Below are 26,344 nucleotides of genomic sequence, written 5' to 3' on the forward strand. Positions count from 1 at the left end.
GTATGTGCTCAACTTTCAACATGAGTGGTCCTACTGATGTTACTGAGATTTATATTTATGGAACAATATCTGAGAAAATTAAAATTTTATTCCACATTAATACATTTTCATTGAAGTCTGTTAGAATTTTTCCATTCATTTCAGTTAGAGAATAATTTGGCACTTGAACTTTACTCCTTTGTTTATTTTAACTGAAATTTAAGAGTCAGTTCAGTTCTTCCTGGAATTCTTTAGTGTCTGTATTTAGCATGCACAATGCTACTCTCAGTTATATCATTTAGCGAAAATATTCTGTGATTATTGCTTTTAAATGAGTCTGCTACTTGTCCCTGGGGAAAGTGGAGTGCAAACCCTTTTTTTAAGGAGTACTCATGAGCTGTGTTGACACTGACATAACCAACTCATGGCAAAATTTTGTCCCAGATTTGTCAATCTATAGCAACAAACACCTTTGCTATCCTTTTAAGCATTTATAAGTTAAAGAAAATGATGCAAAAAATCTCTCTATATGCCACAATCTTTATAACATCAAATAGATTCAGCAGGTAGTCATATTCCTTGTTAATAGCCAGATTATAGAACTAAAATATTTATTGTGCTTGGCTTCTCCAGTATCTTTTACTGTAAACATTGGAAAATGTGTTCAGCCTGGCTCATTTAGACTTCTGTCCAAAGAAAATACATGTTTATAAATTATAAATATACAAATCTGCTTAAACATTTTGTGGGTATGTGTTTATAGAGTTCATTATTAATGCTGGTGTAGCCAGAATCACTGCATGACTTGTTCTGCATAATACTTTTCCCTTCTGCTTGACATTTTTCCTTATTACTTTATTCTTTAATTGTCCCCATGAGGCCAGCTACCCCATCTGCCTGAAGAAATGCTCAAGCATGCAAGGTTTGAACTCCGCTACTTTATTTTTGTAATTTTATGTGCAGCATGAAGGTCAGGCATGAACAGCAGTATGTACTGCTTCTATATGCCAGCACCTAAAACGGAGAGCTTAAGTGGCTATCTGAAAGTCTGAGGCCTCATATAATGTCTTCATATGAATGCTACAAAATCTCTGAACTAGATCTGGTCTTTGTCCTACATTTACTACATTTAAACAGATGCCAATTCCTGACCCCTGGAAAAAAAGGAATGACAAACAGCTCCTGGGAGAATAAAAATAATGACTATCTACATGTTAAGTGGGCCAGACTAGAGAGCAAAACCTTGTTCAATCAGGTACCTGATTGGAACATATTCTGTCCCATCAGAACATGTAAGGCAGAACCTATAGGGATCACTTCCCCAAAGCAAGCCAAGTGTCGAGACCAAGGTATACCTGCACACAAAAGGAGAACCAGAATGAGGAAGATCAGAGACTGAGACAAGGAAAAGGTATAAAGACTAAGGGACACAGACACTCTCGCCACTACATTTCATATAGACCATCTGCACACACCTTTTACAGAGGAGTAGAGAAAGGGGTTCCTACAGATTTATGACTTATACTATATCCCACATAGAGGGAACAAACCAATACTCCAGTGGTAAATTCGGAAATAGTTTGATTTTTTCCCTACTACAATTCAAGCTGGAGCGAATCTCAAGATAGAATTCAAACCACATCCCTCTAGAAAATATTGGGCTCACTTCATGGAAAGGTTTCATTTGAGAACAAACATGCCCACCAGCAAAATGGAAAAAGCCAGTAACAGCTATTGCTGAGAAGCAGAATGAAAGTCTCATCCTCTTGGATTTTCTATGCTGAAAGCAAACAGGCTAGTCTAATAATGCACATCTAGTGAAGAAGATACTTCTAAGATAGGACATAAGCAACTGAAAAACTACTACAGATTCAATATTAAAAAAAATTGTACTGGTTTGCAACTCTGAGATACCTCCACATAGACAGTACTACAGTACATTCAAATCACTTTTCCCATTACCTGTTCAAGTTCCATAGTAATCTTCCATGTGACTAAGTTCAGTGGTTAGTGAATTACAGTTTTACATATCAAAAGTATTATATGAACAGACCACTACTCATTGAGAAGAGAAACCATAAACTTTGATCAATTCCCTATTTTTAAAACATTAACTTGGTATTTCTTCTATCATTTAGTCAGACACTTCATGTTTTGTAACCTTTATTCTTTTTGAACTCTTTCCTAGGACACTTGCCTACCAGCATCTCACTGTGACTGATGGATATGCAATTATAATCCATTTTTCTTTCTGAATATTGTAACAATGACTGCAAACACATTATGTAGATCTCGACTAAGGTTGCCTAGAGTGCTTGCTTAGCACATAAGGAATTTACATATTGTATGTGTTACAAAAATACCTAACAGTCATGGACAAGAACAAACATAGACAGAGATAATCCTTTAATAAACTAATATAAATAGTTATCAAAAGTGTATGTTCATATTTAATACTAGGAAGGAAAGGGAACACTTTCAGGAGAATTGCAGCATATACTACCATCTTTATGTCAAGGCACTAAAAGGCAAACTCTTGCTTTGGCTTCAATCTGTTTCATTCACAATGAAATACTGTTTTTACAAATAATTCATTAATATAGCAATACTATTTTGGGAGTCCTAAGTGAAAACTGTTTTCTTTCTGCATGGGTAGACAAGTGTGCTTTTGAGAGAAGGACAGGCTTTTTTCCCTGCCTTTTGGATATTTGTGATTCAGCTCTTAAGGTCACCAGCAAATACAGCAGGATCCCAGGCATTTTAGCACTAAGGATTTGCTGCGTGAGAACAGTCATGAAGAATTTATATGTATGCTAAAACAAATTTTATGCTATGTGTGCTGAATCTTCTCCTCAAATGCTACCTATTAGGACACTTGTGTCTCTCTCATGCATCTTACAAGCCCAGATGGAAGACCAAGGGAGAGGCATTACCTTCTTGAACATTCTGGTGGAGTCTTCGCTTATCTGCATGAACCGCATGATCACGTTGTTCAGGTAGATATCGCTCAGCGTTGCATGGTCTTTACTTTCTCTTCTCACTTGGTTCAGGAGTAAGTACCAGCAATTCACCGGTGACAAGAGGTTCTGGTCTTTCCTAAAGAAGGAGATAAACACATGTATTATGCATAGAAATGAGAAAGCTACATTATAAACACAAACATCTCACTGACATTTACAGTTATAACTTGTTATGTAAAAATGGCTGCTTCTGAACAGTCAGTCAATCTATTCTTGAAATAACCTGGGTTAGGCAAGCCTCAGATCACTTTGAAGACACATTCTACAAGTCTCATGAGGCATAGATACAAAAATATAAAAAAAACATATGAAGTTAGAACATTGACTGCCACCTGAGAGTAGAAAAACATCGTCATGAAGCTGCAGTTGCTTACAGATGGACTACTTGTAAATATTCAAAATCAATAAAGGTCACTGCTGACGGAGTAATTAATTTTTGACATTAGAAATAAACAAGCACTGGAAGCACATCCCAAATCCTTCACTAGCAAAATTACAGGTGTAGCTGTTTCCCTGCACTGGATCTGTGTAACTGCTGTGAAAGTAGAAGAAAATGTCCCAAGCATTCATGTTCTGTGATCAGCATTCCTAAATACACTGCTATTGCTAGCCCTAGATGGGTCAATTACAAGACAAACAGCAGGAGTGGACTTTTTCCACAGTGATTCAGTTCTGAACTTCTGTGACAGACTTTTTGCAATGTAGGCCCACTCCAAGCTTTCATATATCGAAAAATGAAATCACAGATGACTTCTCATTTCTTTTACACAAAGCAAAATAGAAATACAGGTAGTTCAACGACTGTTTCACAGACAACAAAAACTATTTATAGAATGTCTTCCAATTTTATTGAAATTTTAATACCAAGTTTGCCTTTCAACTAAATGCCCTAGAAACTTGCTGCTCTTTTTTATTATTCTTATGCAGGCATTCTGCTATAGTTAAAAGGATCAAGCACGTGAAGATAAAACAGGCAGAGCTGGTGATGAACTGAAACTCCTTCCACTCTTGGTAAATGGTTTGAAAGAAATGTTAGAATATGTCCTTTAATTCTCATCTAATTGTCTATTTTTAGCTCTCACCCTCAGAATCAAAGCAACAATGATTAACAGATAAAAGTATTTTCTTAATCATTAGTGCTTTACTTTTTATGAATCAGAAGTGAGTTAAAGAAACGTCCTCAATTTGAGATGGACATCTTAACAATGACTCACAGCAAAGAGCTTCAGCATTTTATCAGCCAGGTCAGCTAACATGAGCACTCCTGAAGGACTGTGCTGATATTGGTTGGTCCTTATTGCATCTGCATGTCCCAAAGCCAATCCCACAGACCTGATTCTTGAAGGGGGAATGGTGGGAACAGCTCAGGGGACCAACAGCTAAACTGATTTTTGCTGTAACCTCTTCTCAAAGGAGCGAATTGCAGAACAAAGCCAAAGGCAGAACTCAAGTCATAACCCTCACGCACATCTGTCAGTCCAGATGTAACATGTTTAAGAACAAGGAAAGATGTTTGTATGCACAAGATAAAAACATTTTGCCACACGCAGAATAAAAACCAGGGCTTTCTCTGAAGTGGTGGCATATGGACACATTGGTTATTGCAGAGAGGAATTGAGTCACTTAAATGAATTTTAAGAAATACATATTAATGCTCTTTGAACTGTGCAAGTGGTGTCTGGATTAACCTTTGCTCTTCCACATGTATTCGGAAAATATTTTTATCCTGAAACAACAGCTGTACCTCTAGCACAGGACTGAGTGAACAGTGGAAAAAGGTACTTATTTTTCAATTTTATAAACAATAAAACATTGTTTTGTACCTCTAAGTGTAATAGGGACAGACAAATGCATTCAATAATTAGCTCAAGTCAGAAAAATAACCAGATAATACTGTATCAGCAAGTGATGCACTTGAAACACTTTAGAAAACATACCATACACAGCTTTTGCCAGATACTACCTCACCACTTTTGTTCTGCACAAAAGATATTTAGCCATAAAAGGGGATACATTAAATTCTAAGCAAGGCATAAAGTTCACATTATATTAATTTCCAGAAATCGGAGGGGTCAAGAGGCAGCAGAGTTCATATGCAACAACAAATCAAAATAGATTTCTTTCTTAATTGTCTTTTTCAGTCAAAATTGTCTTCTTTTGCTGTAACACTGATTGACCTTCATTTAGACACTTTAAAATCTTGTCAACTCCAGTACAGAGCAGCATACAGCTTTCAAGCACTTCTGTGCTCTGCATCTCTTTTATATATTGGCTGTATTTTGGGTGGTTTAAAATCCATATGGCAGGTTAGGGATCATATTTGTGCAATGTACCTTACAAGAAACTGAAACCACTTACATGAATTAACTTCAGAGGGCCAAATCAACAACAGCATTTAGGCACTAATCTACCTTGAGCTGCAGTGGGAACTGCTACACTGCTAAACAGCAGTGGGGATTTTAAATAGGCCTTTGAACCTGGGCTCCACCTCAAGTAACTCAAAACCAGCAGAAGCAAACAGTGGCACAGCACTCCAGCAACAGCTAATATGGGGGTGACAGGGAAGCAACTCTCTCTTACTTGTACTGCTGATGATCCTTTGTACTTCTTGTTTTTGCCATAAACCTCTCTGCCAGTTTTTCTAGGTTTCGGGAATACTCCATCTCTATTTCCGACTTCTTACGGAAGAAATCCTGCAGATCCTGAAGAAGTTGCACTCTCATTTCAGTCTGCTGCTCCAGGCATTTCTGCTGCTCAACAAGTTGAGCTCGGATCTCTAATGAAAGAAACACATAACCACTCAGGTCAGTGAAAGCAAATGGGAATGGGGAGATACCAACCAAAATTACAAACACCAGCATACTTCAGCCTCACAGCTATACCAGTTGGATCTGGATTTCAGGTCCTGTGGTGGGACACAGCAGTGGCAGCTCTCACTTTTGCCACCATGCACTTATACCCAGCATCCTCCCACCTGCTGTCTGTCTCACAAATGGCTGTGGCAGGGGCTCAGGACTCTGCTGGGCTCAAGTGAGCAGCAGATTTGCTCCACCTCCCATCCTCTTCCTGGCCTCTGGCATTATTAGCACAGCGTTTAGCTGGGAGTGATCCCCTTGCAGGGGATGGTGTCCAACCACTTCAGAAGCAGCTCCTTCCACTGCCTTGATAAGTGGCAGGACAAACATGCACCCTCTGGGCAAGGATCAGCCTGCTGGCTGCTAGGTGGACCATGCTCTTTGGTATCATCATGTACACCATGAAAACAACTTCGTGATAAACTCTGGAGGCATTATCCACTGTAACTCTGCACAGGTGAGCTTCTGTATCTGCCCCATCTCTGCCAGAGAGAGAACCGGTATACTAGACATGCATTCACCAATATTTTACAGTGAATAGAGAGGAAAAAGTGTACTTATATTTGGCAATATAAGGTCTCTAGGACCTTTGAAAATTTGCAAGGTCACAGACACTGTGGTATATTTTTAACATAAAAAAATCAGGTAATTTAGATGAGAATATACACTCACACTTTTGGAGTAACAGGCCTCCAGATTTCTTACCACCATTTGTCAAATACACAATTACTATGTGGTTGGGGTTTTATTTTAGGGTTTGGTGTTGTCATTTTTTATTTTGGTTGTTATTATTTTAGCACTTTTATTTCCTGAGTGTTAAGCAGTTAATCCCATTATGAGAACACTTAGTCTAAAAACATCCCTCCAGTTCTTTAGGGTTCATTACAGTTTTGTCAGCTGCCCAGGAACAGTGGAATCCAATACTGTGGAGTAAACATAGGAGTAAACATTTTGTGGCCATAATGTATGCATATATTTTAAACAATTTAATGCTGTAACAAGGATTTTTAATAGCAAAACAGCCCGAAGTGATGTCCCTGCAAATGCAAAATTGTTGTGAACTCTTACTTGACTCTTAATGATGTAATCATGCTGTGGGCAAGAAGATGTTGGAAATCTTAGATGCCTACAGCACAGTTGGAAATAGAAGAGCATTCTAAAAACCATGCTAACATCACATGGAACTGCAAAACAGTAAGTAGTATTAACATTGCCAAAAATTATCTGAGGCAACGAGGACCTAGTGCATCCTTACTGATCTTAAAAGCAGGTGTGAAGACAGAGATCCACCCTGCTGGGATGCAAATGTGTACACTGAAATAAGATAGTATGAGTGCAGAAAGCTGTTCAGACAATATATTTATTGGAGGAGGGAGACACTGCAGTATTTTCTTGCAGATCTCCTTCAAGCTACCAGCTGCTGTGTTAATCATTAATGAGACCATCCATTTTTATAGTCTGAGAGGTGAACCAAAAAATTCATAGTTTGGTTTTCACTTCATTTCAAATCAGTTTGCTGGAAAAGAAACCAGGCCTCCAGCAAGGGTGAGCCAATGTAATACAACACTGTATCAACGGCATTCATGCACACAGAGGAGAAAATCACATTGGAGCTGGAAGGTTAACAACAAAAACCCAAGACCACTTTTTTGGGTGTCCACTACTGTTAATACTGCAAACATGGAAAATTCCTGCATATGGGAAGCCAGTTGTACAGATTCACTGATCAGAAGCAGCAACTTTGTACATAAGCGGGAGTTTGTACTAAATTCAGATCCATGTACATGGTCCCTACACTGTGGCCATCTCCCTTTCGCACTACAGATTTTCTAGCAGTTACTTCAAAAGCAGCATTCTGTATGGAACAACTATGTTCTGATTATTTTGTAGGTCAGTGTATCTTGCTGCTATAATTCTTCTTTTTTAGACAGGCTTTTACCATAGCAACAGGAATGAGAAAGATTTTACAAACAGGAATATATGAATAGAAATATAAGAAACAATGAATGAGGGACAACAGATAAAATATGAGAAACTGCATTAGCTTTTTAATGCTGTCTGGATTTCCAGTGGACAGTAGTGGCTTCCTTCAAACTTTTATATTAGAAAACAAAATTGAAGCATAATATCTGAAATCTGATGGAAATGTACAAGCTCTGAGTAAGGTGGTAAATTGGGGTTTTGGGGGACTGCAGCTTTATGAAAGAAGATTAATAATTTCTGGCTATCTGAATCTCAGCAAAGACAAGGAACATGTTGACTCCAAAGGCTCAGCCTCTGGCCTCCTGCTGGAGGAGAAAAAGGGGAGATGCCTGTCCCACTCATGCCAGCTGACCACAGTCATTCCAGAAATTATTTCAATAGCTGTTCTTCCAGTCTTTCAGGTCATTCTGCTCCTGCACTTTTTAATTCTTCTTTTACTAATAATGTGTGTAATGCCATATTGGCAGGCTGAGGAGATGGCAATGAATAAGAAATTAGATCAGCAAATGTTGTGATATCCATTTTCTGATAACGGAGAGCTGTGGATTTAAAAAACCCCCAACAATTATCAAACCTCCCCAACAAACAGTGGCATAACAGCCAGGCAGCCTGAGTGGCTGTGTATGACAAAATCAGAACTGTCCAAGCACTATTAACTAGCACAGACTTACCCACTACCCACTGCTCTGGAAAAATGCACCAAGGCAATGCTATCTTCCTTAACCATTTCACACGTGTGATTTCCCTAGGGCTACAAAGAGTGGCATGGAAAATTGCTGCCCTTTATTCAAAGAAACAAATACCCAACACAAGAAGGTATCAAGTAGAGTCTGAACTCCATAGATACAGAGATAGGTGCAGCTGGCAACAGAAGGGTGCCTGTCTTTATTCTAATTTGCTGGCACATTTAAATTCAAAATTGAATTGGTATCGGCTGTAATGGACAATGACATTGTCCTATTCTACTCTGTGGGGTGGCTGATGTCAAATTGCCAGCCTATTCTGTGTCAGGAACAGGCCCATTTAAATCCTGAACCAGTTAACACCTTCTCCTTCATCCTCTTAGCAGCTTTGAGTCATACTCACTGGTTTTCTGGCCAGGGGCTGGCTCAAAAGGAATGCTATCCATTTATACTGCACCTTGAACAGTCTGAAGTAACACCAAGAGGAAAAAATCCCCCTCTACCCTTTGTCCAAGATTTGCGCATAACCAAAGTAAGAAAGCAGTGAATGTGACTGCAACTAAATTAATAAAGTCCGACTAAAATTTTATTTCTGAAGATTTTAATGGTAAAAATTATTTCAGTTATGCCCTCACTAACACCATCCTCAAGTATAGAAATAGGTTTTGTTTGTGCCAGTCTTGAAGACGTAACTCTAACCTTTCAATAAACCTTTATTTTCTTCTGACAAGAGGTTAAATTCATGCACCAAAGAAAGCAAAAGGAGACAAGATTATAGCTATTTTGAAAGTTAAGTCAGAGCAGATGAAACTGAACTACTGACATCACCCAAACCATAATCAGAAATAACTCCACAAGGTTACCTCTTTGCACACAGTACAGTATCACAAATAATGACTTACACAGCACTGCAGTAACGCACCGCATTACCCTGGAGAAGATACATGTAACCACTTAGAGGCTAGTGCCTCACCTGAAGGAACCTGTGGGGAGATGCTTTACCAAGTGACACACAACGATGATGCTGGCTGCACACCAGCATGGAACAAAGTTCTTCACCTTCACTTCCACACATACAAACGCACTGAGCTCCATCAAGAACCCCAAGAAGCCACAAGAAAACCCCTCCAGACCTCAGCAGCTGCACAACTCATAAATACACAGTATTAAGCAAATTAACCCATTGAGAGACCAACACTTTGCATGCAGACTGCCATCCTGCTGCAGAACTCACCACTGCAAGGCCCACCCGCATCCCTGCCCTGCAGTACTGCAGTGCTCTGGCCATGCTGCACCAGGTATGCCTAGTCTTTCAGATGCTGGAGACCTTTCAAACCACCACGACCTCTCATTACCAACTCTTGAGCAACTCAACTCTGATGAACGCTTCATGGTGCACACCATCACACCTGCTGCAAGATGCTTCCTGCCAGAGCCCCAACAAGAGCAATTGCAGCCCTGTCACCTTTAGCTCCCATTTAAAGGGAACTAACTTTCGTGCTTGCAGAGCAGCCCTGGCATGGGGTTTGGTGTTTGCTGAAAGCTCTGGAAGGTGCCACAGAACCGGACATGTCTCCCTGTCACCCCCTCAGCTGCACTGCAAGCCTCCCACCTGCTGCCTCACCCTGCCTGGCAAGGAGCTATGTTTAAGTCATGATTACAATATACCAAATATGTAGACACATTAATCCAGTAGTATTACTATAATTATACAAACAACCTCAGGGCCTCACCCTGCAAAAGACTACAAAAGCAAGTAACTGTCAGAACTATCTGAGAGTATAATGAGGCTCTTAGAAGGCACAGTTATATTTGCAGGTTTTGTCTGCTCAGGTTACCAAACAAAGCCATATCACCTCCCATCTTTTCACAAATGCCTCCTTCATAAAAAAAGAAGAAAAAAAAAGCTGTAAAACATTCAGAAACGTCTCATCAAATGCACAAAAAAAAATACATGGTATCTTAGACTTTGTATTTCTGAACCATTAGACTGAGTGGTTTTTTTACCTCAGTGAGCTATCAACACACATATCCCTCATTGTCATGCTTATGATATTCAGATCATAGTTCATAGGAAAAGATTCAGACTTTAAATTCAGCCTAGATATCATCTGGTCACCGACATGCATTTGTAATTAAGCAGCTATTGGAGCATTAATCATCTTGCAGTTCCTTCTTAAAGACACTTGAGTCTTACATGCCTCTCATTGCACTTCAGTTATTTAGCAGTAAGAATTGCTCATGCCTGTGCCTGCTGCTAGACGCTGGGGTGCTGCATGGGGGGACTGATCATTCCTGTTTCATCCAGGCCACTGCCTTTGTAAGAACTTGGTTTTAGCTTCTCTGCCAAGATGAGCAGAGCTTTGGTCCAGCTGCATGCAGCTGGCCCACATCTGCAGTTCAGATTTTGTTTCAGGAAAGCACTTATCTTTAGCCCACTAAAGATGCTGCCAGCAGAGAAACCGCATCAGGAATGGAGGTGTTCCTGTGCACCACTAGTAGTCCTTAATGCCATGTCACCCCCAGGACCAGTGCTCCCACACCACCCAGGGACACGAGCCTTTTTCTCAACAGACATGAAGATAAAGATGATGAGAGGTTATCAGACCTGTGGTGGGTGTTCTGACCCAGCTGCCGATACTCATCTCTGAGATACACAACCTAAAGGTACTAGTGCTGAGCAAGTCTGTAGTTCTCAGAGCCACAGCTAGAAAGCTATTTAAGTATTTCTATGACAAATGGCAAGAGAAGCTCTGTGGTCAGCAGGGAGTCTGGCTCACACTCTCTCCCAGGTCCTTGCTGCCATTTTCCTTGACCACAAGCAGGAAAATCCACTTCAAAAGCCAGGAAATTCCACCAGTCTGACAGCTGATGAGAGATGCTGGGGTGAGGATCTCGCAGGCTGCTGCAGAAATGCCTTTAAATAGATCATGAGCATGTACCACAACATTAACCTTCTGTGACAGACAAGTGGAAATCACTTCCCTGTGTTCAGCATGCAAGAAGTGTGGCTGCAGAGACAGTGATGCCCTTCAGCTTCCAAAGGCAGGGCTTTTGTGGACTTTGTTCTACCCTGACCCCTGCCAATTTCACTCAGTACACTGAGCATACAGCTTTATACATGTTTCCACTTTAAGTGTGACCTCTGCAATGCACATCCCAGCACCAAACTTAATGTTTGACTTTGTGCTGTTTTCCAAAGAATGAATTTCAGATTTTTTGTTTGTTTGGGGGTTTTAGAGAGTATGGTTGAGGCTATCTATGACAGAACATGTCTTCAGGCTGTAGTATAGAAATGGATGGGGGGTGAAAATCATGCCCAGTATTTGAAGGGCTGTACAAAGAGTCAGGAATCTGAAGCCCCTGTTGAAATCTGCCAACCCCTTTAAAAACTGTAAACCATGTTCATACAAGCACTTTGGCATGTTTAAAGATAAAAACAGTCCTCATGCAGCCATTAGCAGGAAATCTGCTGTAGAAGCCATTTGCAGGATGCAGACAATTGTTTACAGGTCACTTCAGTTGTCTGCTGAAATAGAGAGCAGAGAAACAACAGGTTCTCTCCTTGCAGCTGCAAATTTCATTCTATACCTTCAAGCAAACACACTCCTATCTGCTGCAGCCACAGACTGAGCAACAACATGTCCCCAAACCAGAACCTGTAACTGGGAGATCCCTATGGACAAGATTCAAAAGGCGCAGCTGCATTAAGGCACCTTCCACCTTCCAGCTCCCTTTGAAGTAGGAAGACATGTCTGGAAGAGCCAAAAAAACCTTTAGATGTAGCTGAAGAAGCTTTTCTTCTTGTTCTTGGACTAACACCCTCCTGCTATTCACAGCCACAGCTGCTGGTCACTTGGCTGCCTACAGTCCAAACTAAATGGGTGGCAGTGCGCCAGCTCATGACTTGGCAGGACACTTTTGCCACAGTGCTACTGCCAAGCGACCATGGATTTAAGCAGGCAGTCAGCCCGCACCACATTTTGAGTGCCACTGCTTTTGTGGCAACTGCTCCTTTGCATGCATAACTAAGTGCTGGCAATATGTCCTACCAAACCTTGAGCACTGCATACTTTGTCCCTGGGGTGACAGGAGCTGGGACTCTGAGGACAAAAACTTCTGTCCCTCAGAGAAGACAGAACTTTGTTTTGCTCAACTCTAAAACCCCAGCTCATCTCAAAACAACGCCAACCAGAAGAGCAGAGAACAAAGGGCAAGACGCTTCCTCTGCCTCAACAGTCTGATGCAGTCTTTCACCAGTGTGACCCAGCCCTCATGTCCTGCTGCAGGAGCAGATGCAACTCCCCCACCTCTAGATGAGCAAATCAGCTCAGTAAACCACCAGGACACAACAAACAAGCTCCAGAACACATGTAAGAACAAAAGAAAGCAGAAACTACCCCAACTGTGGTGTTCATGGCAAAGCTCTGTAACCTGGGATAGGAAATAAAAGGAGAGGGAGACAGAGAGGGGGAGGGAACAAGAGCAAGAGAGAGAGAGAAAAAGAGAGAGGGAGAGAGAGAGAGAGAAGGGAGTCCATCCATCTCTGTCTGCCAAACAGACAAGTGATCATGAAGTGGGTGTCTAAAAACCCAGTTAGGGCACCTGAATGGTCAAGTTTAGATGTGAAAACATACTCTGAAGCTTCTGAAGAGCTTTGATCATTCCCCTTTTTTTGGTATGCTTGTTAAAGACACCATGAGCCTTTTCTTGCAGACTTAAATTTTGGGCACGTGGGAAAATCAAAAGGAAACTCAGTATTCCCCAATCTTTCTTATCTTCTCACCAATGAGGTATCTGCCAGTAGAACAGAAAAGTGACTCATAGTTCTCCTTTGAATCATTCTTTGCACAATGTCAGGAATGCTGGATTGACATGAACACTCCATGAGAAAACTGAAAATCCAACCAGGGTGTCCAGTAGGAAAGGAAACCCAGTTTGTCACAATCTTAACAGTAACAAAAATCTAATATGCTTAATTAGCTCCCTTACTTGTAAACTGGGTGAAATCAGGTTAAGTTCCTGCCTTGGCTGTCACAAGGCTGAGGATGGAGCTGCCTCTGGATAGTGCAGCAGTATCCACTCTGCAACAGACACGGCACCACCCGTCCACCAACACTACCCTGAAATGATTGCAGGCTTAGTACTAGTACACATTCTTTATCTCCAGAGAAGCAGAAACCTCCCTACCATACAGATGTGAGCACAGAATCACAGGATGGGGAAGGCTGGAAGGGACCACAGTAGCTCACCATGTGGTCCAACCTCCCTGCTCAAGTAGGGTCATCCTAGAGCACGATTGCGTCCAAGCAGCACCATTTCATCTTGTTAAGCTCCGTCACAGTAAAACCCATCCTTCCTTCTTAATATCTCAGGTGGACAGCTGACAAGTGAAAATGTCTGAAGGCTTTTTCTAGAAATTAAATGTTGAGAGATGTGTCTTTTCTTGACAAAAAAAAAAATTATTCTGAACCTCTGGCAGGTGACATAGCTCTTGAGAGTTATGCTAGTAGCAGTGCAGGACAGGAACTCCTGAACTGCAGCACAAGCAAGAAAGCCATGAAATCTGCATATCAGTCAGATACAACATCTCCTGTACATTGATGACTATCACTATGGTAAGACGCAGGAATTAATAACAAGAGAAAATGCCCTCCCTACATTCTGTGGAAATGACTCTCCATGCATGGCACATCTTTAAGAGGTCAATAAAACATTTTTAGGACACACACAACCTGCTGCATGCCATAAATAAGAGCATGCATTTGACCAAGACATGACTTTCAGTGACAGCTCTTTTAAGTCCCAAGGACAGTCCAGTTAAGGACAAAAAGGAAACTGTAATCTGTGCAGTGTGCTAGGATTTTACCCACTTCCCTTTTCAGTCAAACGTGTCTAACATACAGTGAAATACTTGCACTATCGCTCATTTAGCTTTGACACATTTAACTCCTAAACCCCACAAACTTTATAGAGCACCTTTGTGTTTTTCCTCTAAAATATTTTTTGTGTTGCTACAACAGATCCATGATGCTCCTTTTCTTCACTGAGACAAACAGCTATGTCACCGAGATGCCTTCAACACCAGTTTTAAAACTTTACAGAATAATCCCTGTAATGATGGAGTAACTTTTTCTGTTTGTAGGAGTCCGAATAAATGTAAAAAAGATAATCACCACTCTGGCTAATTGTAACTATCAAAAAAGTAGTAGTAACACACAGGTGTTCTTATGCATCACCTATTTAATAAGATGATATAAACTATGCCATGCTTCAAATACATTTGTCTATGCACTGCTCTGTTTTGGTAAAGCGTGTAATTTCTGAGTGAGAAAATAAAATGCCTACCTCAAAGGAAGGTTTACTCCCAAATTTGAAACCAGTTACTCAGAGCCTCAAATTCCACTAACAGCAGCTGGGAAAAAAAACGAATCCTTCAGTGTCACAGAGCAGATTCTTCCTGCTTCAAGGAAGTATAAACTGGATTGTGGACCACATTTTACTAAATTTATCTTCAGTTTTTACAGTAGGAGGAGAAGAAAGCCCCCACCACCTGAGGTTCCTGCTAATGGGAATAGAAAAAAATATCTCCTGTGAGACTGTAAGTAACTCTTGCTCGCTCACTCACTCAACAGTAAGATGAAGAATAGTATCAGGTCTCCTGGAAACAGCCTTCAACTTGTTAGAAGTTTAAAAAAAAATCACATTTTTAAAATGCGATGAAATATCAGAACAAAAATATTTAAAGTTAATGATATGTAGAACCCAGTATCTGCATCATCTTCCTGCATTAATTACCTGGTTTGTCTATTCTGCAAATATTTCTCTCCAACAGACACACGGGTGGTTAGGATTTCCAGCAGGGCTCTGATGACTGCTCTACAGAAGCAGAAACACCAAGAACAGCTGTAGGAAACAGATGTGCCACTTAGGGCACCTTCAGCGAATGGCCAAGGGACAAATGTTTCACATGCTACTTAGTTAAGGATTCCTTTATTTAAAAAAGGCTATAAAAATCCTAGTATTGCTTATGTTTTTAGCCTAGCTCCACTTAGAAGTAGACATTGTGGTAGCAAAAGCCCTGCAGGAGCGAGTGAGGAGAAGAGTTGCAATGGCCAGGGCAGGATCTGTAGCGTCCAGGCCCCTTCCAGGGCTAAACTGAAATTGAATCTTGATTTTCATTAAGTATAAAGTGCTAGCTCTGAGAAGCACATCAGCAGCCATAGTAGCTAGATGGCAAAGTGGTAACCTGCAAAAATAGTTATTCATTATTCTGGGGAAAAACATGGGTAATACACAGAAAATGGTGCGCAACTCAGTGAAGAAATTAAAGATGTGACATCTATGATGGAGTATTCTTTATCCTGTAAGCAGACCATGCTCCAGACATAAGCAAAATACTAGGGAAACTTTCTGGAAGGAATTAATGCAGTAAGCACAGATACCAACCGGGGAAAAAAGTAAGGGTAGTTGGAAGGGCAAACCAGACATGTTGGCAAACAATATGAGTCTCACAGGCTTCTGACAATTTGCTAAAGGAGGCTTTATCCTCAGTTAGGTTTCCTTAACCAGGAATACTCTAAGTACTCCCAATATGGTACTGAATTTCCAAATATTTACTTTAGAGGTGCTCTTTTCTTTTAAAACAAAGATCAGTTAGAGCTAGTCTAGAGTACTGGGAAAGAGTTGAAACAAAAAGATTAACTAAGGACCAATAGGTCATGAAGCGCGGGCAGTGCTCATCTACTCAGCCTGGATGAACCCAGGGGTGCAGTGGCCAAACTGCTGACAAGAATGTATCCCCTTTCCCTGAAAGTGGCTGCTGTGATCAAAGGACTGGACAGCACCTCCTGGAAAGGGAGAGGGGAGTAGAGAGAGATGCCAGTGCTATCTAGGCAAGCAAATTGCTACTTCTGCATCAAGTAAGTTCCTGAAGCTCCTATCAGAAGTATTTATAAAACAAAACCAGGTAGAGAGATAAGGAGAAGCCAGGGCAGCTCCTGGAAAAGAAAACTGTATAGTGAAAAGCCATTAGAGTTATTTGAGCTTATCAACAGATAGTAACTTAAACACAGCTGACCTTCAGCTTCAAGTTACCTGCAGTCATTTGCCTCAAGTTACTCTGTTCCTGTTCCATTTCAAATCTAACAGCAAACCTTAAAGAGCACAAAAATACAGCATCGTCCACCTTCCACAGAAAGAGTCCTCTAACCACACAGGTATACAGCACTCTTGAAGGAGAGATTCAGATCAGAAGAGCCAGTAGCCTGAAGAGAAAAAGCTGGTTGTAAGCCAGCTTGCCAGGAAAAAATTTTCCAGCAGACCTACAAGCAGTTCATACCCGAGCTGAACAAGCACTGAAGATCCACCAGAGTTGTGGTACAACAGGAAAGATACTTTCAAAGCGTATCTCAGCCCATGAGGATGAATGGACAGTGCAGACAGAGGTGATTTAAAAATAAATAAATCTAAACAAATGAGGAAAGCCCTTCAGCATTCCTATTTAACAAAGGAGAACAAACATATTTAAGTTCTAAAGTGCCTAATGATTTTAATTAAAACTTCCCTCCTCTGCAAAGTTTCAGTCTTTTGCTTCATTACAACCTTGTAATGTTAAGATGTAAAGTTCCAAACATTCCCATTCCTGTGGGAGAGAAATATTTTTTTTAATATGTCAGTATGATTTAGACAGAAATTTTAATATTTAAATCTCCAAGGAAAAAGACCTAAACAATTGCTGCCAAAGGAAATTTAAGGCAAGAAGTAAAAGCTTTCAATGATGTAGCCAATAGCGGATCCAGAAGAAGGAGCCTTGCAGAGGCTGCATCTGGCAGGGGAATACTTGACAAGACTGCCAGCATTCTCACGAGTGCCAGACTTTTTCCAATTTGCACCTTCAGATCTCTGCATTTGTTCACTGAAATGTAATAGGAAAAGGTACTGTCCTTGTTCCTGCCATGCAGTGCACACCCCATCAGCTCAGTGCGGTGCCTGTCTCAGGCACTTGGTCTTACAGGAACCTGCACTCATTCGCTATGCAAGAGAACACACTGTCTGGCCAGTCACTGCTTGTGTAATGCCAAATACATCTGCCTCTGATCTGGGCTGGATTCACACCACCTGCATCCTTCTTCGGAACTCCTCTGTGCATGGGTGACTTCAGGATGGTGTTGCCAAGCAATGAATCCAAAACTACCTTGATAGCAGTTTCAGGACTCCTTTTGAAAATGGCTTTTTGGATGCCTTCACTATTCCCCCTGCCCTATACAGGTATCCCAATACCTTCTGCCATTGCTCAAGTGCCTCTGTTGATGCTCTCTGAATGTGGGAAGGGAGGAATAGCAAGAACCTTAATTGTTTGAGAGCAAAATGAAATACTTTGATCACCTTTTTACATAGGTGCTAGACAGCCATATACAACACCCTGTTTTGCAGGATGCTCCTCTCTGTTTACCAAGATGTTTTACTTAGTAGCCATATGTTCCTTCTCTATTCCCCATATGTTTAGGGGTATGGGGTAAAAAATAAATTTGGAAGAACAGAATAATTTGCTCCATTGCAGGCATCTTAAATAGGAAACATTTGGATAAGCAGAAGAGGATAGAAGAATCTACGTGATGAATACATGAGATTTTGAGCTGAAAGACTGACAAACTCCTGCAAAAACACAGAACAAAGTTTTGTGGCAATAACTACATTTCTTATTAAAGACTGTAAACATAAACTACTGAATACAGAGATGCTTAATACTTAAAATAAAGGTCAGGTCAGTTCAGAAAACTACCTTTTCAGCACTGTTGTAGTTTGGAATTATTATGTAAATTCTCTCCCCCGCCACTAACTGCCCATGCCAGTGGTTAACAAAAAGAAGTAGTTAACTGCTGATCGCTTGGGTGGGGGCAGGTTGTCTCTTTTGGTTTTGAGGACATTTTTTCCATTCTTAGCTCGGCGGAACTGAGGACATAGGAGCAGAGGGGTGTGCTGCCGAGGAGGGAAGCTGTCCTCTTTTTCTCCTGCTCCTGCTGCTGGCTACTTGCTGTGGTTTCTTTCTGAACCGCTTCTTTTCTCCTCGCCACGGCTGTTCTCCTGGTTCCTGCATCTGGGGTCCCGGCCTCTGCTCCAGTCTCATCGCTGCTTGCAGCATCACGGCCTGCCCGCCCCGGCTGGGGCAGCGACCCGGGAAAGAGAACTTGCAGCTGCTTTCCAGGACACGCGGCGGTTCGTCGTTTTCAGTTTTCCTTCTTCATTTGGAACGCAGGAGACACAGAGAGAGAGACAGAATTCAACTGGGAAGTCACCCTGCAGCCAGCCAGGCTGTGACACTGATACTGCCTCATAAGTATAACTCTTCTCCCGGAGAAAACTTGCCGGTGTGGGGGTTGTTGTTGTGGGGGGTTCTTTTGTTTGTTTTTTTTTTCCTGTGGCGTTGGGGAAGTGGTTTTGCTCTGGTCTGTTTATAGTTATACCTATACCTACATATATATATATATGTATCAGTTAAGAACAGTTATCCTTCTTGTGTCCATTGTCTGATTAAAGTTCCTTTTCTTAAATTTGATAAAGAGTGGCGTGATTATTGTGGAGGAAACCCCCTCCTCCGCTTGTGGGTAAACATTTTGGTTTTTGCCCCTCAAACCGAGACAAGCATAAAAATACAGAATATTGCACCCTCTTTAATACGAGACATCTATTGTTAAGGGCTGCTCTAGGAAGCCATTTATAGCTGTCAACAGCAGCTGTATTCATCAAATGAATGGATGCACAGACCAGTTCATTCTTGTGGCAGTACAGAATGGTGACCTTCCTATCAACCATGTCCATCTAAATCTCAAACCAGTTTGAAAATGCGGCATATACAGGAACGATGTATTTTTCATGTGGCATTAAGTATCCCATGCCAGAACCCACACACAAAAGACAGAAGCTGCCTGGATGAAGGTGAAGACAGTAAACACACAACACCTGGGAAATGGAAATTTTATTCTCAGCTTTCACTAAATTATTGTGTGATCTAAGGAGAAGGTGCTTTACGTTATTCCATGACTGAATTTACAGTGGCCCTGTAACTTATTCCTCCTTTTCAAAATTTTTTGTACCCTCAATTTTTAAACTTCTTTTAAAAAAAGAGAGGAAAAAAAGCAAAGGAGTGGGTGGTTTGGTGTTTTTAAGTAGGAGAAAGGGCATTTCAGTACAAAGTTTGACTATTACAAAGAACCTATAGTACTTTTTTTAAAAAGCAGTTTTAAATGGAGTATTAGTTTGAGATGAGGGCATCTCAGAGTGATCATTGGGAAAAAAACCCAAAACCCTTCAGGTTGACAGGACTGTATCTGGCCATGCTTTCTCTACCATGGGCCACTTATCAATGCTTAAAATCCAGCTGACCTCAAGACAGCAGCAGGGAGGCAAACCCAAGCTCTGACATTCAGAGAAAATAATGAAGGGGAAGGATGAGTTCACCTTTGTGTTCTGGAAGCAAGACCTACACAATTTTTGAGGAGAAAGGAAATCCAGCAGAACAAAAACCCAGCAGCCATCCTGTTTACCACAGGCACTATCAAAAGCAGAACTTAGTAATATTACAGCAAATTTGGTGCTACAAGAGAGGTGAAACCTTATTGCTTATCTTTGCACTTGCTGTTAAATGACAATCTGCATCTGACTGCCCTTTGCACACTGCAGTGGTGCAACTTAAGCTGACCTAAGCTGGATCTAGAGGAGCACATCTGTGTTAACATGTGTTATGCCTGCTTAGGGTGTTGATCTTGCTAAAAATTAACAAGGTAAAAAAGATTATCCTTCATATCAGCTCTCACTGCCGCTGTGAGATGAAGGAGAAGGCAAGAACATATGACAAGGGCTAAGGAGGCTACTGCAAACCAGATCAGTCAGGGACCGAAGGTGCAGATGGAGTGAAGCTTTGGCTGATCTCTGTTAGCTGATTAAATGTGGGCTGTGAAGGAAATACATGGGCCCACCTTCCCTCCTGTCCCTGGTTGCTCACCCCCTTCTCTTTCCTTCTAGACCCTCCAGAGATAAGACACACGTGGTCCCCATGACCTGTCAGACCAAGGCCTGCATGCAACCAGAAAAAAGAATCGGGTGAGGGAACTGAAGGTAAGGTTTGTTTTCCATCCATGCAGGTTCCCTCGTAATAGGGTTTTATTACACTATGGCCTAGAAGAGTTCATCTTCCACCCTGCTTCTCTTTCAGCCACTGATTCAGAGCAGTAGCCAAGTGTCCTGTGCTCTTGTCTGCTCCCTGAGAGAGCTGCTCCTCTCTCCATTGCAGACACAGGGAACCCAGAGAAACCAGCCTCTCTCCCAACAGATTTCATGACTATAAACCACTAGTCTCCATATAGTCCTTTTTTTTGCACTGGGAAACAGGACCTGAAATAGCAAGTGGCAGCCCCCTGTGCCAGCAAGTCAGGATGGGGCAGCAAGAACAAATGAACACAGGCATAGCAGCATATAGATAAAATGTCACTTAAATCATTCAGACATGCAGTTGCACGCGTCAGAAAAAAAGGGTCAAGAAAAGTCCTCTCTGCCCTGTATGACACACTGTCATCTGATGATGTGCTCTGCCGTTTCTCACAGTGCCTGGCACAGGCACTGTCTACCTCTCAGCTGTACATTAGGCACCCCAACAAGGTACTTACAAGGATACATTCCCCTCCAAGTGACACTGCCATGCCTTGGCAAGAGTAACAGCACTAATGCCAAAGGCTCACTGTCTTCCAGTCCAAATCCTACAGCATAGGGGTGACTTTTTTACTGCCAGTCATAAAGTAAAATAGATATTGTCAAGCATTTGAGTAAAAATGCACATGTACAGCATTAACAAAAAGGATGATACAGCTTCCTCCTTGATAAATGACTATCTTGCCTAGAGCCTGCAGCATGCACAACCACGTATTTCACCTGCACTTTCCTGCAGAAGAATTTCCTTTTGGTTTTGCGGATCAGACCAGCATTTAACACATCTACCTTGCTATTGGGTTTGCAGTGGTGCAAAGCAACAATCCACAGGATGCCGTGCCTCAGAAAGGCAAGCACCCATATTAGATATCTATGATATCTACAGCAGTACCTAGTTCAGGAACCTAATTATTCCTCATTCAGTCAACTACAAAAGAAATCCTCCTGCAGGGAATTTGGAGCAGGTACAATGCCCAGAGTGAACACCTCCTCCACCACCTTTGTGCAGGTTGCCTGTCCTGAGGGTCCTGGGACACCTGTGACAAGGGACAGGTCAACCCATGCTGAGAGGACATGGGAACATGAAGCAACTGAATCATGGCAGAAGAAGGGGAGGAAATGGTATGTCATGTAATTGCTTCTTCATGTGTACATTAAGTCTGAGGCATGGAGGTGTCAGGATGCTATTCAGTGTCAGGAAAAGGAAATAACCTTATCCTGTATATCCGGTTATTTTTATTGGAGAGGGAGAAAAGACTCCCATGACATGAGTTGGCTCTCTGAAACAGTCCCAGAGAGGTAGGACATCGATTTATGGCATTGCTCAGGGCTTCTCCATCTAGTGAAGGGCTGGATACAAGATTAGCCCATGCATCAATGTGTGAAAGGGAAAGATTTGTCAAGCAGGAGCTTGGCCAGGTCACCAGCCAGATAACAGAAATGTTAGACAGGGACCCGTACTGACCTTTTCTGAAGAAGTAGAAACATGCCTCTTTGCTATGCACCAAAGCAGACTGACTTGAGACAACCTCTCCTGCACCAGTGGGATAACTCTTTTTAACTACAGAACACTTCCCTTATTGCTACTAGTCTTTCCAACTCCTTTTTTCCCCTCTGTTAGGAAGATAGAAGGCAATACATATTTGATGTCCTAAGGCAACTGCTTAAGTAAGAGCTTCATGGAAGATGACAGCCAGCACTTACTATGGATCAGAGGCACTTATCAAGGACTCTTAAGTCCAGATGTTGGAATACTAACATAAAAGAAGTTATGAATGCTTACAAACATACTAGTCAGGAAAGAGTATAACTATGGCAATTAAATAAGGAACAAAATCAAGTATCTCTTTGTTCAAAGGGGTTTAAAATGATAAAACAAATAAATCAGAAAGGAAATGCTGTGGCAAAAAACCATTCACAAGAACAAAACAAAGAGTTGTCTCAGGAGAAAGGAATTATAATTATGCCACGTCAAATGCAACAGATAACTTACTTCCACAAACAAATGCATTTGAAGGAATTCAACATGGAACTGAATCCTGTGTTAATGCTTTCCAGGTGTAAGATGATATCTAGAAAACCACAGTACTGATAAGATCACAACTATGGCAGAATGAGGAGCACTAATGGGGTGGTAATCTTCCCAGAATTGCCTTGCTGCAGTGCTCAGTTGGCCTGGCTTTATTTTCTTTATCATTTGCAATCTTAAAGGAACACTACCAACTTCAACTCAGTCAATCTCCAAGCCATTGGAGGGAGTCATCCAGGCTAAGATCTGACTTGAACGTTATGGTTTTTGGGGGTTTTTGCTGACATGTTAAAAACACACTCCCCAACAAAAAATTAAAAAGCTCCCGGGGAATCGATGCTATAAATGAAAGAAGAAAAGTAACTAGGTGTGAAATGCACAGGGATCAAAAGTCAAGACACTGAAAAGCATTTCACCCTCTAACCTTTTGGGGTAAGCGTTTCCCTCAAGGATTCACCACTTCTGTTTCCAGGAGTGTGCCATGACCTTGCACCAGCTGCTGGTCATCAAAGCGGAGCACATGACAGGACTCCTGTCTCAGAGCTACCATATTCTACACAGTCCAGTGCCAGGCAGTGGTACACACCTGTCCCATCTCACTGTTACTCTTCCTATCTCTCATGTCCTCTACTTTTGTGTTCCAAAGACACAGTTGTCTATCTTGAAAGCCCCTTTTCAGTTCCTTATGCTTCCTATTAATTTTTTCTAACTTGGCTTTTCTTATGCTACTGAGCATTGGAGAGTGTGGGAGAAGGCCTATACATCTCATCTCTTCCTGCCTGCCTGCTGCCAGGAGTAAAAAAGAGATGACACAGTCTCTCTCCTCTTGCTATCATATACTGAGAAAGAAAGAATGTTTTTGTCACTCCATACACACTGCAGTAGGGGAGAAAAGGTGTTGAGATGATCACAGTATCTTCATTCCTTGTCCTGACGTTAATAAAGTTGGGCACAAAGGACCTAAGAGCTACAGAGATTATGGTGCATCTCACTGTCAGAGTTGGCAATCAATCTGCTGCTCCCCGTCACCATGACTCTCTTCTACTCTCCTGAGGTTAACACGAGCCTCCAAGCTACAGGTCCTCATCTGCTGTGACTCACAGAGGTGGTCCTTATTAAAACAGCATGCAATTAATATCACAGTAAACTTCTACACCATCTTTAACAAAGCCCTGTGTAAGTGAGGCAGCTATTGGTATGCTGGTGCAGTGCTGGGGAAGCAAGGCAAGCATGAGCAAGAGAACTTGTCTGATGTCCCACCAGAGGAATCAAGGGCACAGCACTGAAGAAACAGCTGAGTAGCAGCACAAGGAGATCTGAGAGCAGTTCTAACACCAAAACCACCTCCTCCCCACAGCACACTCACAGACATAATGCCTGGCATTAATGGCAAAAGAAATGCAGGAGAAGTAAACAATTTGGTTAGAGAGAGAATACAAGGCACGGTTACCTGCATACCAGTACTTTTGAAACATCTCACTGGACAGCTATGCTGCGGGTTTGAGTACTAGTAACTCCCTCCTGCTTCTTAAGAAAAACATTTTGTTCTGGGTGTCAAGAAGCCCAGTTCTACAACTCAAGTATGTAGACATCTGTAGGATGAAGAGAGGAAATGGTGTGAAATGCTGCCTTTAGCACACAAAAAAAAAAAAATCTGCGTAGTCACAAGCAGTTTATTGTCCAAGTTCAAAGGCAGAAGAACCCTACAGGTCTCTGCATCTACTTCCAGCAGCTGGGGCTACAAGGGGAAGTAAGTGCTACCGTTGAGGAGAGTGCAAGAGGTTCCAGTACAAATGGCAAAGAGCCTGAAAACACAAAAGAAATAAAGAAAAGGGGGGGGGGGGAGGAACTATACCACAACTAGACAACAGTCATGTAAAAATATCCTAAGTAAATTGTAAATTGTGAGGCAACATTTCAACCAATCCGCACTTACAATATGATTTGCTCATCACTTGTAATTTTACTCATCTTTGAAGGCTCCAAAATGAAGTTGTAGTTTTTCTGTATTATCTTGGTTGCAAGCCTAAAATTCTAACTAGAAATTTAAATGATGTTTTTGAATAGTAAGTTGACTTACCATTTTCTGCTTCCTGTCTGAAAGATACTATCTGATTTGGGAAAGAGTTGATGCATACATTAGTGAGATGAAAAGCAGCAGTTAAAGGCAATTCTGATTTACAATTAAAATTTATTATTAAACTGTCTGCCTGAACTTTTCAAATTTTTGGAGAAACTCAGCAAAGTGACTGCTTTTTCAGAGTGGAGAAAGTATTGTGAAAAATCCCTAAACGTTCAAATCCTTAGACTCATAGAAATTAAGCCTTCTGTGACTCTGAATTACAAAGCACTTCTAAGTTGGATGGTGATATTGTCTCCCATAGAGAAAAAAGCATATTTGCTTCAAAGGTAGAAGGATGTTTTTCTGATTACAAGCCTGCCTGTTGACTCACACTGTAGCAGGCAGCAGAGCTGCAGGGTTAACTCCTGCATCACTGAGCCTCTTAGTAAGAGTGCCATCCAACAAAAAAACCTTGTTCACTTACTTTCAAGTCCATTGCATCCGTACATCCTAAACTCCTATATATTTTTCAATGATCAAGATATTCAATAACAAATATTACCATAAAAGCACAACCCCATATTAGAAACTTTTATCAAGAGATCCAGAACTTAAGGCTAGTTCAAGTTCAGCAGGACTGTCAGAGCAACAGACAAAAGCTGAAGTGATCATAAAGATATTGGAATAAATTTCCACTTAGAAAATCTTGACCTCATTAAACATAACACAGGAGAAGGCTAATTGAGTCAGAACTTCTTTTAAAAGACATTATCAAAATATTCTGTTCTGATTTTAAATCTTTTAAATGTTATGATGAGTCTTGTTCAATACACTACAAGGCAGAATTTCCTGATCTTCCTGCAGTGTGCATATTCATTTCTACAGATGCTGATATGACGAAAAGGAAAGAGAAAACTTTGAGGATCCCAGACTCTGGATTTGTAGTAAAACTCTGAAAACATCCAGACTTGTAGTAAAACTGGGATCTCAATTTTTAGAGGTATCACACTGAATAAATTCAACATCTTTTAAGGGTTATATCATCTATGGCTGCATATGTGACATTCAGATCTATCAGTCTTGCACAACACACGTGCCTTAATATGCACCTATGCAGAGCAAGGCAGCATGGCTCTAAATCTTGATAATTTCAAAAGAAGAGTCATGTTCACTCCAACTTCCCTAAAAAAGGAAGGTGCCCTGAATTTTCAGAAAGAGAATCAATACAACAAATACAAAATACAAAGACACAAGGACATGAAGATTTACCTATAAATTTTCCCTTCCAAAACTAGTAATGTTGTTCATCATTTGACTGAGACACTGCCTGTCCTTTACTCTTCTTCCTCCACAGAAGAGGTAAAAGCTTTTCCATGAAGTTTTTGCATATAAATGTTGTGAAGCACCTGTGAATTATCCATAGTGAAGGCTATTACATCATGCTCTGACAGCTGTCTTCAGGAACAGTAAAGCCAGAAAGCATAAATGTTTTGGAATCACATGAGTTTTTTTGATTTACAGTGTGCAAA

General features: G+C 41.2%; 1 protein-coding gene and 1 long non-coding RNA gene across 5 annotated transcripts in view; one reads left to right on the forward strand and one right to left on the reverse strand.

Annotated features, from left to right (window-relative positions):
- SRGAP1 (SLIT-ROBO Rho GTPase activating protein 1) overlaps positions 1 to 26,344 on the reverse strand; it is a 136,338-nt gene that overhangs the window by 62,233 nt on the left and 47,761 nt on the right. For all 4 annotated transcript variants that reach the window (XM_071552311.1, XM_071552309.1, XM_071552312.1 and 1 more), the window contains exons 2-3: positions 5,580 to 5,775; positions 2,913 to 3,075 (exon numbers count right to left, since the gene is read on the reverse strand). In XM_071552311.1, the coding sequence (XP_071408412.1) occupies positions 2,913 to 3,075; positions 5,580 to 5,775 (359 nt within the window). The remainder of the gene's footprint in view (positions 1 to 2,912; positions 3,076 to 5,579; positions 5,776 to 26,344) is intronic.
- On the forward strand, positions 4,720 to 14,776 carry LOC139670501 (uncharacterized). The gene is made up of 3 exons (XR_011697488.1): positions 4,720 to 4,777; positions 5,636 to 5,803; positions 14,544 to 14,776. It is a non-coding gene; the product is annotated as an uncharacterized lncRNA (long non-coding RNA).

This window comes from Pithys albifrons, chromosome 3, assembly GCF_047495875.1.
Source record: "Pithys albifrons albifrons isolate INPA30051 chromosome 3, PitAlb_v1, whole genome shotgun sequence".
NCBI lineage: Eukaryota > Metazoa > Chordata > Aves > Passeriformes > Thamnophilidae > Pithys > Pithys albifrons.